This window comes from Rhinatrema bivittatum, chromosome 3 (genome assembly GCF_901001135.1).
Source record: "Rhinatrema bivittatum chromosome 3, aRhiBiv1.1, whole genome shotgun sequence".
NCBI lineage: Eukaryota > Metazoa > Chordata > Amphibia > Gymnophiona > Rhinatrematidae > Rhinatrema > Rhinatrema bivittatum.
Genome location: NC_042617.1, coordinates 154164559 through 154177304, shown reverse-complemented (window position 1 = coordinate 154177304; position 12746 = coordinate 154164559). Strand labels below are relative to the sequence as shown.

Here is a 12746-nt window from a genome sequence, read left to right as displayed (position 1 = left end):
CCCTTCCCCAAAAGGTTCCCCAGTTCCTAACAAAACTGAATCCCTCTTCCTTGCACCATCGTCTCATCCACGCATTGAGACTCCGGAGCTCTGCCTGCCTCTGGTGACCTGCGCGTGGAACAGGGAGCATTTCAGAGAATGCTACCCTGGAGGTTCTGGATTTAATCTTTCTACCTAAGAGCCTAAATTTGGCTTCCAGAACCTCCCTCCCACATTTTCCTATGTCGTTGGTGCCCACGTGTACCACGACAGCCGGCTCCTCCCCAGCACTGTCTAAAATCCTATCTAGGTGACGCGTGAGGTCCGCCACCTTCGCACCAGGTAGGCATGTTACCAGGCGATCCTCACGCCCACCCGCCACCCAGCTATCTACATTCCTAATAATCGAATCACCAACTATGACGGCCGACCTAACCCTTCCCTCCTGGGCAGTAGGCCTTGGGGAGATATCCTCAGTGCGAAAGGACAATGCATCACCTAGAGAGCAGGTCCTTGCTACAGGATCCTTTCCTGCTACACCTGGTTGGTGCTCTCCCATTATGAGACCTTCTTCCTCCAAGGCAGCACCAGGGCTGCCAGTCTGAAGTTGGGACTTGACTACCATGTCCCTGAAGGTCTCATCTATATACCTCTCTGTCTCCCTCAGCTCCTCCAGGTCTGCCACTCTAGCCTCCAGAGATCGGACTCGTTCTCTGAGAGCCAGGAGCTCCTTGCATCGCATGCACATGTACAACTTCTCACCGGTGGGTAAAAAATCATACTTGTGGAAAGGACTGGAAAAGCATGTAAATGTAGATATGTAATTTATTAGTGGTATCTTAAAGTTGTCCTACCTCAGTGCTAACAGTGTTACGTAAAATGTTTAGGGACCATTTCCCCTATAAACCTAGTGTCTACATGCGAGGTGAATGAAGAAGTTTAGAAATATTCTCCCAAAACAATGTGGTCTAGAGTTAGATCTCTGTAGTATTCCCTGATTGCCAGTATTAGCTAAGTGTTCTCATTCTCCAATGTTATAAAAATGAATGCGGTCCCATCCAGTCACCTTCACTGCATAAGAGAAAAGCTCCCAACCCCATGGATGCTGTGATATGTAGGCAGAGAAAGCATTATCACCCGATTTCTCTGCAGCCATGTCTTGGTTACAGAGTCAAATTGTTCAGGTACCAGAACAACCTTCAGCCTTTTCTCCCTGGCACAGAGTTAGATGGAGCATGACTTCCCTCCTTCGGTCTATGTTTGATGAGTCTATAATCTCAGCTGCCCTCTCCTGCAGTAATATGTAGTTCTTTAACCCCCTTCTTATGAGTGGTCCATAATATGCCAGGACACCCCTGAACTACTGATGGCCATAGCAATCTCCTTCCACAACTTTTTGCCATGGACGTCTGGCTTGATTCTTTCCTGAGACATACTGGGTACTGCTCCAGGAACTGGTTGAGGTGGTGGTCAATCGTTTTTGCACTAAATCAGATGTTGTAGATCCTGGGTTGGAGTGTCCTGATGCTGCTTGATGTCTGTGATGTCACTTCCACATCTAGTTGTTCAAGTTGGTGTAGACTCCTTGCCTTTCTGTTGTCTACTCCCTCCCTATCTTGTCTTTTGATTTCCTCCTACCAATTCACACACTTATCCCACCTTTAGTGAAACTTCAAAGCAGATTACATTCAGGTATTATAGGTATTTTCCTATTACCGGGGGGGCTTATAATCATAGAGCTTGATTTTAAAAAACATTTACATGCTTAAAATTTGGTTTTACATGTGTAAATGCCTTGACTCGAGTAAATGGCTCTTAAATTGCTATGATAGTGTGTTACATTTACACGAACAACTCCTTTGAAAATTACCTGAAGCAAAAGTGAAGTGACTTGTCCAAGTGTAATTACACAAGGTCACAAGGAGCTCAGCAGGATTTGAACCCTGGTTTCTCTGGTTTAAAGCTTGTTGCTCTAACCAATGGGCTGCTACTCCTCCACTACACAAGACATTCTCATGTACAGATGCTTGTCTCATTTTATGCTTCATCCTCACACCACCCATGTATAAACATTCTGCTTCAGCAGTTCCAGAGACAAAAATGACCAAATAAGACAATCAACAGAAAATATACACTAGAGCATGTCTGCACAGACAAGATAAAATGAAGGGAAATCAAAGAATTAAACTAAGAGACAGCACACTCAAAAATTGCTATCTCCTCACCATCTCTAAGAACAAATCTATCCTCCATGCCTCAGTTCAGCCCTCCACACTTTCTCTGAATACTGACAGCAAGTGGCAGTGAAGGCCTGGATTTTAGAATTTTCTAGACGTGGCAGTTATCTCCCTTGACAACCAGAGTCTTGCTGGCCAAGATGTTGCACAGATTTTATTTTTTCATGCAGTAATAATACTGGGAGATATTGTGCTATCCCTGATTTTTTCATAATATTTCATAATCACAGTCACTTTGGTACTACATTTACTCTTAAAAGTTTTTACTCGTCTTACTCCTAATTCTGATTTAAAGACTTCACCTCCTCATCTGAATCAGCTTTAATGTCCTACCTGAGAATGTGCTATAGCTTAAAACAGTTAGAGGAAGTCACTGTCACCTCTCATACAATGTTTTCTGAATAACGTATCATTTTCTATATTTACAGTCCAATAAGGTAATTGTATAATCTCTTCTAAGTCTCAGAAGTGGAAGAAAAACATTTATAAGATTAGTTTCAACAGTAAATTTGGGCACTAGACAGTATTTCAAAGTTGGTGACAGGATTTCTGCCATCCTGACAGGATTGCTTAGAGTACAAAATACACAAATTTAAAAATTTTTAAAAAACAGAAATAAGTTTTACCATCAAGTTCACAAAAATGGTCCTGTGCATCATCATATCGTGCCCAGTCTATGAATGCTTCTTTACTCTGATTACTGGAGAAAGAAATGAAAATATTTCAATTTCAATATGCTATTAACTATTTCTGTTAATGTCATATCTGTTTTCTTGCTTCCATATAACAATGTTTTACCCATGGAAATAGACTATTATAATACTGCCTGCCCAATACATCTCCAAGTCTACCCGCAGCGAGGAGAGGCATTCCTGGGACTGGGGTTGGGAGGAATGGTTTGCACTGTGCACATACTTTTTGCTTTTTCCAAAGTATGTGTGTAAATAGCAGATATAATTGTGTGCGGATAGTTTTGGTGGGATAATTTTCAAAGAAGTTATGCACATATTTTCCCTTCAAAAACAGGTATAACAAGCATGTTTGAAAATTTTTGTGGACTGTTACAAGATTAACCCCCTAAAGAAGCAGATAAACAGCATAAAGACAGACTATAAAGCAAAATTGCTTACCTTGTAATAGGTGTTATCCCAGGACAGCAGGATGTAGTCCTCACATATGGGTGACATCGGTAATGGAGCCTATACGGAAAAGTTTCTATGAAACTTTTGACTGGCACTCAGAGTGCCTACTGAGCATGCACAGCATGCCATGATATTCTCTGCCATAGGGGTCTCCCTTCAGTCTGTTTTGTAGCAATTAGCGTTAGCCAAAAAATAAAATAAAACGTATCGGACCCAACTCCGCGGGGTGGCGGGTGGGTTTCGTGAGGACTACATCCTGCTGTCCTGGGATAACACCTATTACAAGGTAAGCAATGTTGCTTTATTTCAGGACAAGCAGGATGATAGTCCTCACATATGGGTGAGTAGCAAGCTAGAGGCTGAGTCATTTCGTAATGAAGCAACATTGCAGTCTTGTTGATGGGAATGAGTCAGCCGAAGATCACAGTAGGATGGATGTAGAAGGAGTTGGGATCAAACTGGAAACAAGTTCTTTAAGACAGATTGTCCATAGGCTGAATCCTGTCGTCCTTCTTTGTCCAAACAGTAATGAGCTGCAAAGGTATGAAGAGAACTCCATGTTGCTGCTTTACATATGTCAAGTATTGGCACCGAACGATAGTGTGCTACTGAGATTGACATTGCTCTTACTGAATGTGCTTTTACTCGCCCTTGGAGAGGAAGGCCTGCTTTTTCATAGCAAAACTGTATGCAATCTGCTAGCCAGTTGGACAGAGTATGTTTACCCACTGCTTTACCTGGTTTGTTTGGGTCATAAGAGACAAAAAGTTGATTGGATTTCCTGTGGACTGCAGTGCGGTTTAAGTAGAAAGATAATGCCCGCTTACAGTCCAAGGTATGCAAAGCCCGTTCTCCTTGGTGAGAGTGAGGCCTTGGAAAGAATGTAGGTAAAACTATGGATTGGTTCAAGTGGAATTCCGTAACTACTTTGGGAAGGAATTTTAGATGTGTACGGAGCACCACCCTGTCATGTAGAAATTTTGTATAAGGTTCATATGTGACAAGTGCCTGTAACTCACTAATCCTTCTAGCTGATGTAATGGCTATAAGGAAGATAGACTTCCATGTGAGAAATTTAAGATCACAGGTATCTATGGGTTCAAATGAGTCTGGTTAATACCACGTTCAGGTCCCATTGTGTGATTGGGGGTTGAACTGGTGGTTTTAGTTGAGTTAATCCCCTCATAAACCAACTGACAAGAAGTTGTGTAGAGATAGGTGCATCTCCCAGTTTGTTATGGTAAGCTGAGATTGCACTTAAGTGTACTCTTACAGATGAAGTCTGGAGACCAGAGTCTGAAAGATAATATAAATAGTCTAATAACGAAGTAGTAGAGCAAGTGAAAGGATCAGTATTGTTGTGTTTGCACCACAAAGTAAATCTCTTCCATTTGGAGGAATAATTCTTTCTAGTGGAAGGTTTACATGATGCTATAAGCACTTGAGATATATTGGTTGGAAGGTTAAGTGGTTGTAAAATCAAGCTTTCAACATCCATGCTGTCAGGAAAGGGACTGAAGGTTGGGATGGCACAATCGACCCTGATCCTGAGTGATGAGAGGTGGAGCTATGCCCAGGCGAATTGGATCCCTGATCGAAAGATCTAGAAGTGTGGGAAACCATACTTGCTGAGGCCAGTAAAAGGCTTTGAGTATCATAGACCCCTTGTCCTGTTGTAGCTTTACTAGTGTCTTGGGTATGAGCGGTATCGGAGGATACGCGTATAACAGGCCTGAGTTCCAATGGCGAGCAAAGGCGTCCTTGGGCGAGCTGTTCTCCTGCAGGGAGCAATAATTGTTCACTTTGTAGTTCAGATGGGATGCAAAGAGATCTATTGTTGGTTGTCCCCAACGTTGAAAAATCTTGGTTGCTGTCGCTGGATCCAAGGACCACTCGTGTGGTTGGAACTGATGACTGAGGCGATCGGCTACTATGTTGTGAGTGCCTGCTAGGTAAGTGGCCCGTAGAAGTATTGAATGTGCTAGGGCCCAGTCCCAAATCTGTGCTGCTTCTTGGCAAAGGAGATACGAGCCCATTCCCCCTTGCTTGTTGATGTACCACATGGCTACTGTGTTGTCTATTTGTATAAGTACAGTCTTGTGTGAAAGGCAGTCCTTGAATGCATGCAGCACAATGTATAGCTCGAAGCTCAAGGAAGTTTATCTGAAAAGTGGCTTCGCTCTTTGTCCACGTGCCCTGGGTCTGTAGATGACCAATGTGTGCTCTCCAGCCTAAGGTGGATGCATCTGTAGTTAATGTTACTTGCAGAATCGGTTGCTGGAAAAGTAGACCTTTTAGCAAATTGTTCACTGATGTCCACCAGAGGAGGGAAGAACACAGATCCTGAGTTATCTGAATGTGAGAGGACAGTGGTTGAATGGCTTGAATCCATTGTGTTTTGAGAAACCATTGCATTAGTCGCATGGTCAGTCTGGCCATGGGAGTGACGTGAACTGTAGAGGCCATGTGACCGAGGAGGGTGAGGCACTGATGAGCTGTGACCCAGGATTGAGTTCGAAGAGAATGTGCCAGGAAAACGAGTGTTTGTGCACGGTCCCTTGGAAGAAAAGCTTTTGCTATGATGGTATTTAAATCTGCACCGATGAATTGTAGTAGGTGAGATGGTGTGAAATGGGATTTCTGGTAATTGACGAGAAAACCCAAGGAGTGAAGTAAGTTGATTGTGAGCTTGAGTGAATTGAGAGCTCCTTCTTTTGTTCGACTCCTGATGAGCCAATCATCTAGATAAGGAAATACATGCACTCTTTGCTTGTGTAGGTGTGCCACCGCCACCGCTAGACACTTTGTGAATACTCGTGGTGCTGAGGCGAGGCCGAATGGAAGCACTCGGTATTGAAAATGTTGGCCCTCGACCAGAAATCGCAGATATTTGCGATGAGGAGGAAAAATGGGAATGTGAGCGTATGCGTCTTGGAGATCCCGAGAACAGAGCCAATCCCCTTTTTGAAGAAGAGGTAACATGGTGCCTAATGATACCATCCTGAATTTCTCTTTTTTGAGAAATTTGTTGAGATTTCCGAGGTCTAGGATGGGACGTAGACCCCCTGTTTTCTTTGGAATGAGGAAATATCGGGAGTAGAATCTTCTGCCCTGCTGAGGCCGGGGAACTGGTTCTATGGCCCTGGTGTTCAGAAGGGCGGATAATTCTGTTTTTAGAAGCGTGGACTGATGATTTACTGTCCAAGACGAGATGGGTGGAGTTTCGTTTGGTACAGTGAGAAAATCCAAGCGGTACCCCTGAGCTGTAATGAAAAGTACCCATTGATCTGTGGTTATGGAGGTCCAGGTGTGATGAAAGAAAGCTATGCGACCTCCCACTGGTAAGTGTGGGACCGGATTGAAGGATAGGCTTCTGCTCTCTGAGAATATCTCAAAACCCTGACGTTGAAGCAGTCTGAGGAGGGGGTTGAGGCCTGGAAGGTCTTTTTGCCTAGATTGGGAACGCTGAGCTGGGCAAGATGTTAGTGTACGGGTTGTTGGAGGATAGTAATGTCGCTGGCGATAATATGGACATCTTGTATCCCGTCTGGGCAGTCTCATGGAAGGAGGTTGGGACTCCTGAGGAATTAAGGAGAGCTGTTTTAGAGTCTCCGTATGTTCTTTCAGCATGGCGACTGCTTCCTTTACCTCGTCTCCAAAAAGGTTGTCTCCAAGACAAGGACGGTCGGCCAGTCTCTCCTGCACCTCCAGTCTCAAGTCTGATGCCTTAAGCCATGCCCACCGACGAGCTGTAATTCCTGAAGCTGAAAGACGAGACGCGGTTTCAAAGCTGTCATAAGTCGCCCTGACCTCGTGCTTGCCTGCTTCTAGGCCTTTATGCACCAGCTGAAAGAAAGCCTCCTGGAACTGTTCAGGAGTGTCTGTGTAAGCTCTTGGACTTGCTTCCAGAGATTACGTTGGTACTGATTCATGAAGAGCTGGTAAGCAGCAATTCGAGAGACCAACATAGATCCTTGAAATACTTTACGGCCTAGATTATCCCTGGTGGTGTTGAAGAGTGGGTTTTCACTCTTTTTGCTTTCTTCTGCGCTGACTCAACTACCAAGGATTGGTGAGGTAGCTGAGCCTTTTGGAATCCTGGAATTGGTTGGACCAGGTAAGTGGCATCTGATCTCTTGTTAACCGATGCAATTGAGCCAGGATGTTCCCACAATCTGTACATGAGTTCCTGGAGCACCTCATGCACTGGCACAGCCAAAATTTCCTTTGGTGGATCTACAAATTGTAGCACTTCCAGTGTCTTTTGTCTGGAACCTATTTCTGATTGCAGCTGGAATGGGATAGTCTCAGCCATGTCTTTTACAAAGTTGGAGAATGACAAATCCTCCGGAGGAGACTTTCGACGGTCTTCTGGAGGCGAAGGTTCCGAAAGCATGTCCTCATCTGTAGAGACATCCAAATCTGTGTCTGTTCCGGTATCCCTAGGGTGAACTGACTGCTGTGGCCTGAAAGGCATAGACGGCAGAGACTTTGTTATCGATGGAAACATCGGAGACTGTGGATGTAAAGGTCTTGGAACCCTTGACGGCCCCGGTATGGTGCCCTCATCGATGTCTTGAGGTTTTTTCGAGACGGCATTGATTAAAATATTTAACTTTTGCATCAGAGGTTCGAAAATAGAAACCTCTGGGACCGGCATCGATGGATTCATTGGAGGAATCGATGCTGGAATCGGAGGCGGCACCAATGGCATCGGTGGCGACATCGGTATAGAGGGTAAGGGATCAGACGGGACAGGAACTGGCGTCTATGGAAGCGCCGGTGTCGATGGATGTAGTCGTATCGCATCGAGGAGCGCATCTCGGACCGCTTTCGCCCGCATAGCTGATGGAATCAGAGCAGCTACAGGGGGAGGCGGTGATGGCGATGCCGGTACCTCCTCAGAGCCCTGAGGAGGTACGGAACCCTGCACCGATGCAGGTGGGGATCGCCGTGGAATCGAAGGCCTCGGAGACTCCACATCTAGCCGAGCTTTCTTAGCGGAGGAGACAGATTCCATCGATGATGTTGCGGGCACCGGGTCGATGGTCGATGCGTGCGGCCTTCGATGACTATGCCGATGCTTCTCCCTGGATTTTTCACTGCCCGACGTGGATGCCTTCGACGATGGCGAGGGAGAGGGAATGGAATTACTTTATGAACCGCTCCAGCCGGAGACGATTGGGCGGACGTCTATGCTGCAGGTAGCAACTGAATTTTAAAAAGTTGCTCCATCTTTTCCATATGGAGCAGACGTCCCTTCGATGTCATTCCGGCGCACTGGGGACAGGACCGGACATCGTGGTTCTCCCCGAGGCAAAGCACACATTCCTGGTGCGGGTCCGTTATGGACATGGTTCTGGCACAATTTGGGCATTTTTTGAAGCCCGAAGCCATTCTAGTCTGACAGCCGTCTACGACTGGCACGAAAAAACGGTGCGGAACAGACGAAAATCAGGGGGAAAAAAAAAAAACTTACCACGATGGTAAAGAAGGGAGACCCTTGCGGTTAAAAGTTTTCCTATTTCTTTTTTATATCTTTTTGAAGTGTGGAGAAATTCACCACAGGAATCCTATTAAACCGCGAGGCTAACAGCTCCGTGGAAAAAAGAAGACTGAAGGGAGACCCCTGTGGCAGAGAATATCATAGCATGCTGGGCATGCTCAGTAGGCACTCTGAGTGCCAGTCAAAAGTTTCATAGAAACTTTGACAGAAGTTTTTCCGTATAGGGCTCCATTACCGATGTCACCCATATGTGAGGACTATCATCCTGCTTGTCCTGGGATAAAGAGAATGGTGAGTCATAATGCCTCTGTATTGCTCCATGGTGAGACCGCACCTTGAATATTGTGTGCAATTCTGGTCGCCACATCTCAAAAAAATATAATTGCGATGGAGACTGTACAGAGAAGGGCTACCAAAATGATAAGGGAATGGAACAGCTCCCCTATGAGGAAAGACTAAAGAGGTTAGGACTTTTCAGCTTGGAGAAGAGACGGCTGAGGGGGGATATGATAGAGTGTTTAAAATCATGAGAGGTCTAGAACGGGTAGATTTGAATCGTTTTTTTACTCTTTCAGATAATAGAAAGACTAGAAGGCACTCCATGAAGTTAGCATGGGGCACATTTAAAACTAATCGGAGAAAGTTCTTTTTCACTCAACGCACAATTAAACTCTGGAATTTGTTGCCAGAGAATGTGGTTAGTGCAGTTAGTATAGCTGTGCTTAAAAAAGGATTGGTTAAGTTCTTGGACGAGAAGTCCATTACCTACTATTAAGTTGACTTAGATAATAACCACCGCTATAACTAGCAACGGTAACATGGAATAGACTTAGTTTTTGGGTACTTGCCAGGTTCTTATGGCCTGGATTGGCCACTGTTGGAAGCAGGATGCTGGGCTTGATGGACCCTTGGTCCGACCCAGTATGGCATGTTCTTTATAGTCCTTGACATGAGCATGGCTTTTGACACCGTCAACCATTGCTCACTTCAGTGTTTGTGGGATATTGATGTTACAGACTGTCTGGAATTGGTTTAACTCCTACTAATCCGACCAAGCTTTCCAAATCGCGTGGAATGACCAGTTTTCCACCCCTAAGTCTTTTCCCTCAGGTATTCAAGGATCTGTTCTATCCCTGCTTCTCAAATATTTTTCTTTCTCTGCCTGCTCCTTAATTCAGTCTTGTGGCTTTAGATCAACGTTCTATACGAACTTTTAAATTACTACATTTATAAACACATGAACTTTGTATTCACTTTCAGGTTTTAATAACTGTTTAGATCAAGTAACCAACTGGCTCTTCACCAACAAGCTAAAAGTCAACCGCCTCCGAGGCCTTATGGGTTCATCATCATAATTTAATGCCATCAGTCTATCCAATTATGCATGGTATTCCTATTTTTTGTAGTCTATTGTTACCGCTATGGGTGTCCAATTGGACTCAAAACTTTCAATAACTTCATATCTATTGTGTAAAAACCTTTTTTTTTAATTAGGTATATTCACCATCTGTGCCCATTTCTTGAAAGTTCAGATCTGAAATTTTGTTCACTCTATAGTCATTTCAAGAATAGACTACTGCAATTCTGAGACTTCCACAATATCACCTGAAGCAGTTACAGCGGTTACAAAATAAAGCTGCAAGAAATACAACAGTTTAAAAAAATCTAATCAACTGACTCCAATTCTTGAGTTACCAGTTACTTTATCACATCAGATTCAAAGTACTTTAACATTTTGCACTCTTCACACAGGTTTCTAAACTCTTAGTTCCTTATGCCCCTTCTCAAATCCTCCTACCTCTGTCTTCCTATCACCAGACTAGATGATAGTTGAAAGTCCTTTTCACATTAGGCCCCTTTTCTGTGTAACTGCCTACCTTCAGACAATTGAGCATAGTGAAATTTTCTTAAATTTCATATGGCAGTGAATGCATAGTTCTTTAAGTTGGCATAACACACTTGACATCATCATAGACAGTAGATGCTACTCGGGCTGAAATTCAATTGTATGTTTATTATGTTTTGATTAATTTAGTTTATGTTTGTTATTTATTACAATTTAACTGTACTTTGCTTATCTTATTATACTTTGTGATAGCCAGAATGTGTGATTTTATCTTTATTGTAAACCACTTTGTTAGTTTACTTTTACATATGGCACTGCAAATCTAATATTATTAACTAGAGTTTCTGAAAACTGAGACAGCACTGTCCTGGCAGTCTCACCCTTGAGAGGCTGCTCTTGAACCTGCTGAGGCCTTGGAGCTGAGCACTGAGCTGCAGAAGATGAGGCTTCCCTCTCCAATACCAAATGATTTGCATTCATTGCAGCAGAATCAGTGCCACAGAATGGTTAGATACTCAGCATCTAGGATGATTCATCTAGTGCTAGGACTGCCTCTATTGGCATTGGCACCATAGCTCGTGCCAAGACACTCTGTGCCATATCACTGACCCAACTCTGCATAAAGTATGCAGGGGAAACAATATGAGACAAGAAGTCATCCTGAGTGACCAGAGGTAAATAGCCAGCATTTATGGTGCACACTGTTTTACCTTCAATGCCTATGCAGAGAATGAGCTCGCCTCCTGATGCCGCCCCTTAGAAGTGGCTGTTATTCCTGCTTCAATATCCACTGAAGGAAATGACGCCTTAGTTCAGATTCTTCAGCATAATGCCATGAATCCTTAAGACAGACTAGCATGAAGGAATCCTTCCCTTTACACAAATGGGAGAGCGCAGGGATAGATCCCTGCTATTGGACCTCTTTCTAGTCTTGGCTCTGATGACCCATCATTGGACAGGATTGGTGCTCTGGTCCTTTGACACAGATACCTTTGGTGCAGACTGTAGGGAAGACTTCCGAGATATGCCAAAGATGTTCTCTCTTTATAATCTGGTGGCCCTGGGAAACATCTTTTTTTTTTTTTTTTTTTAATCTTTATTTATCAATTTTTCAAATATTAAATACACGAAAATCAAATATACAGAATTTTAAGACATAAATTCTCTAGAAATTTCGTTTAGTATTCAATTACACAGAAATATAAATAATGAGAATTTGTTATATCAAACAAACAGTTTAAATTGCATATTTAAACATAAGAAAAAGGGAAACCAATAATTATTTCTCTATCTAAGAGAAAGAAACATTGAGGCTATATGAGGAATTTAAGTATATAAGGAGATTTAGTAAGAAATAGTTATCGATAGCTCTCCATATTTATCAGCTGGATTTTTAATTATAGCTCAATATACACTCACTTAATTGTATTACCTCATTAGATGTCGTATTGGGCAACGGGGTAGATGCAGTAGGCTGTTGAGCTTCTAGAAACTGCAATAATTGCTCAGACTGAAAGAACACATTCACAATCCCCTTTCTTCAGCTCGCATCTACAAGGGTATCTCAAGAAAAATGTAAAACCTAACATAATCACTCTGTCGTAATTTTAAAAATTCTTTCCGTCGTAACCTTGTGATGGGAGCCAAATCAGGGTATATTTTCACGGTTTGACCATGAAAACTGGTTGGAAATTTTTGAAAATACTTTTTCATTAGGGTACTAATATCTTTTGTTGCAATAAAAGAAAGAGTATTTCTGTGTAATACATCTAGTGATGAATCTTCCAGGAAGTTAGTTAAATTTGAAGGTACAGGGGATCTTTTTAATAAGAAAAAACATGTATTTATGGAAGGTAAATCATTATCAGAATACGATAATACTTCTTTCAAATATTTTTTTAAGGAAATATAAGGTAATTCCCCTAGTACCTGTGGAAAATTAGTGATACGGATATTTAAATGTCTTGCCTTATTCTCTATCAATTCCAAACGATGTGAAATAGCAGTTTGCTCTTTAACTACCATAACATTCAATT

General features: G+C 43.0%; 1 protein-coding gene across 4 annotated transcripts in view; it reads right to left on the bottom strand.

Moving 5' to 3' along the window:
- ERO1B (endoplasmic reticulum oxidoreductase 1 beta) overlaps positions 1-12746 on the bottom strand; it is a 281408-nt gene that overhangs the window by 167391 nt on the left and 101271 nt on the right. For all 4 annotated transcript variants that reach the window (XM_029593832.1, XM_029593830.1, XM_029593833.1 and 1 more), the window contains exon 6: positions 2843-2916. In XM_029593832.1, coding sequence (XP_029449692.1) covers positions 2843-2916 — 74 coding nt within the window. The remainder of the gene's footprint in view (positions 1-2842; positions 2917-12746) is intronic.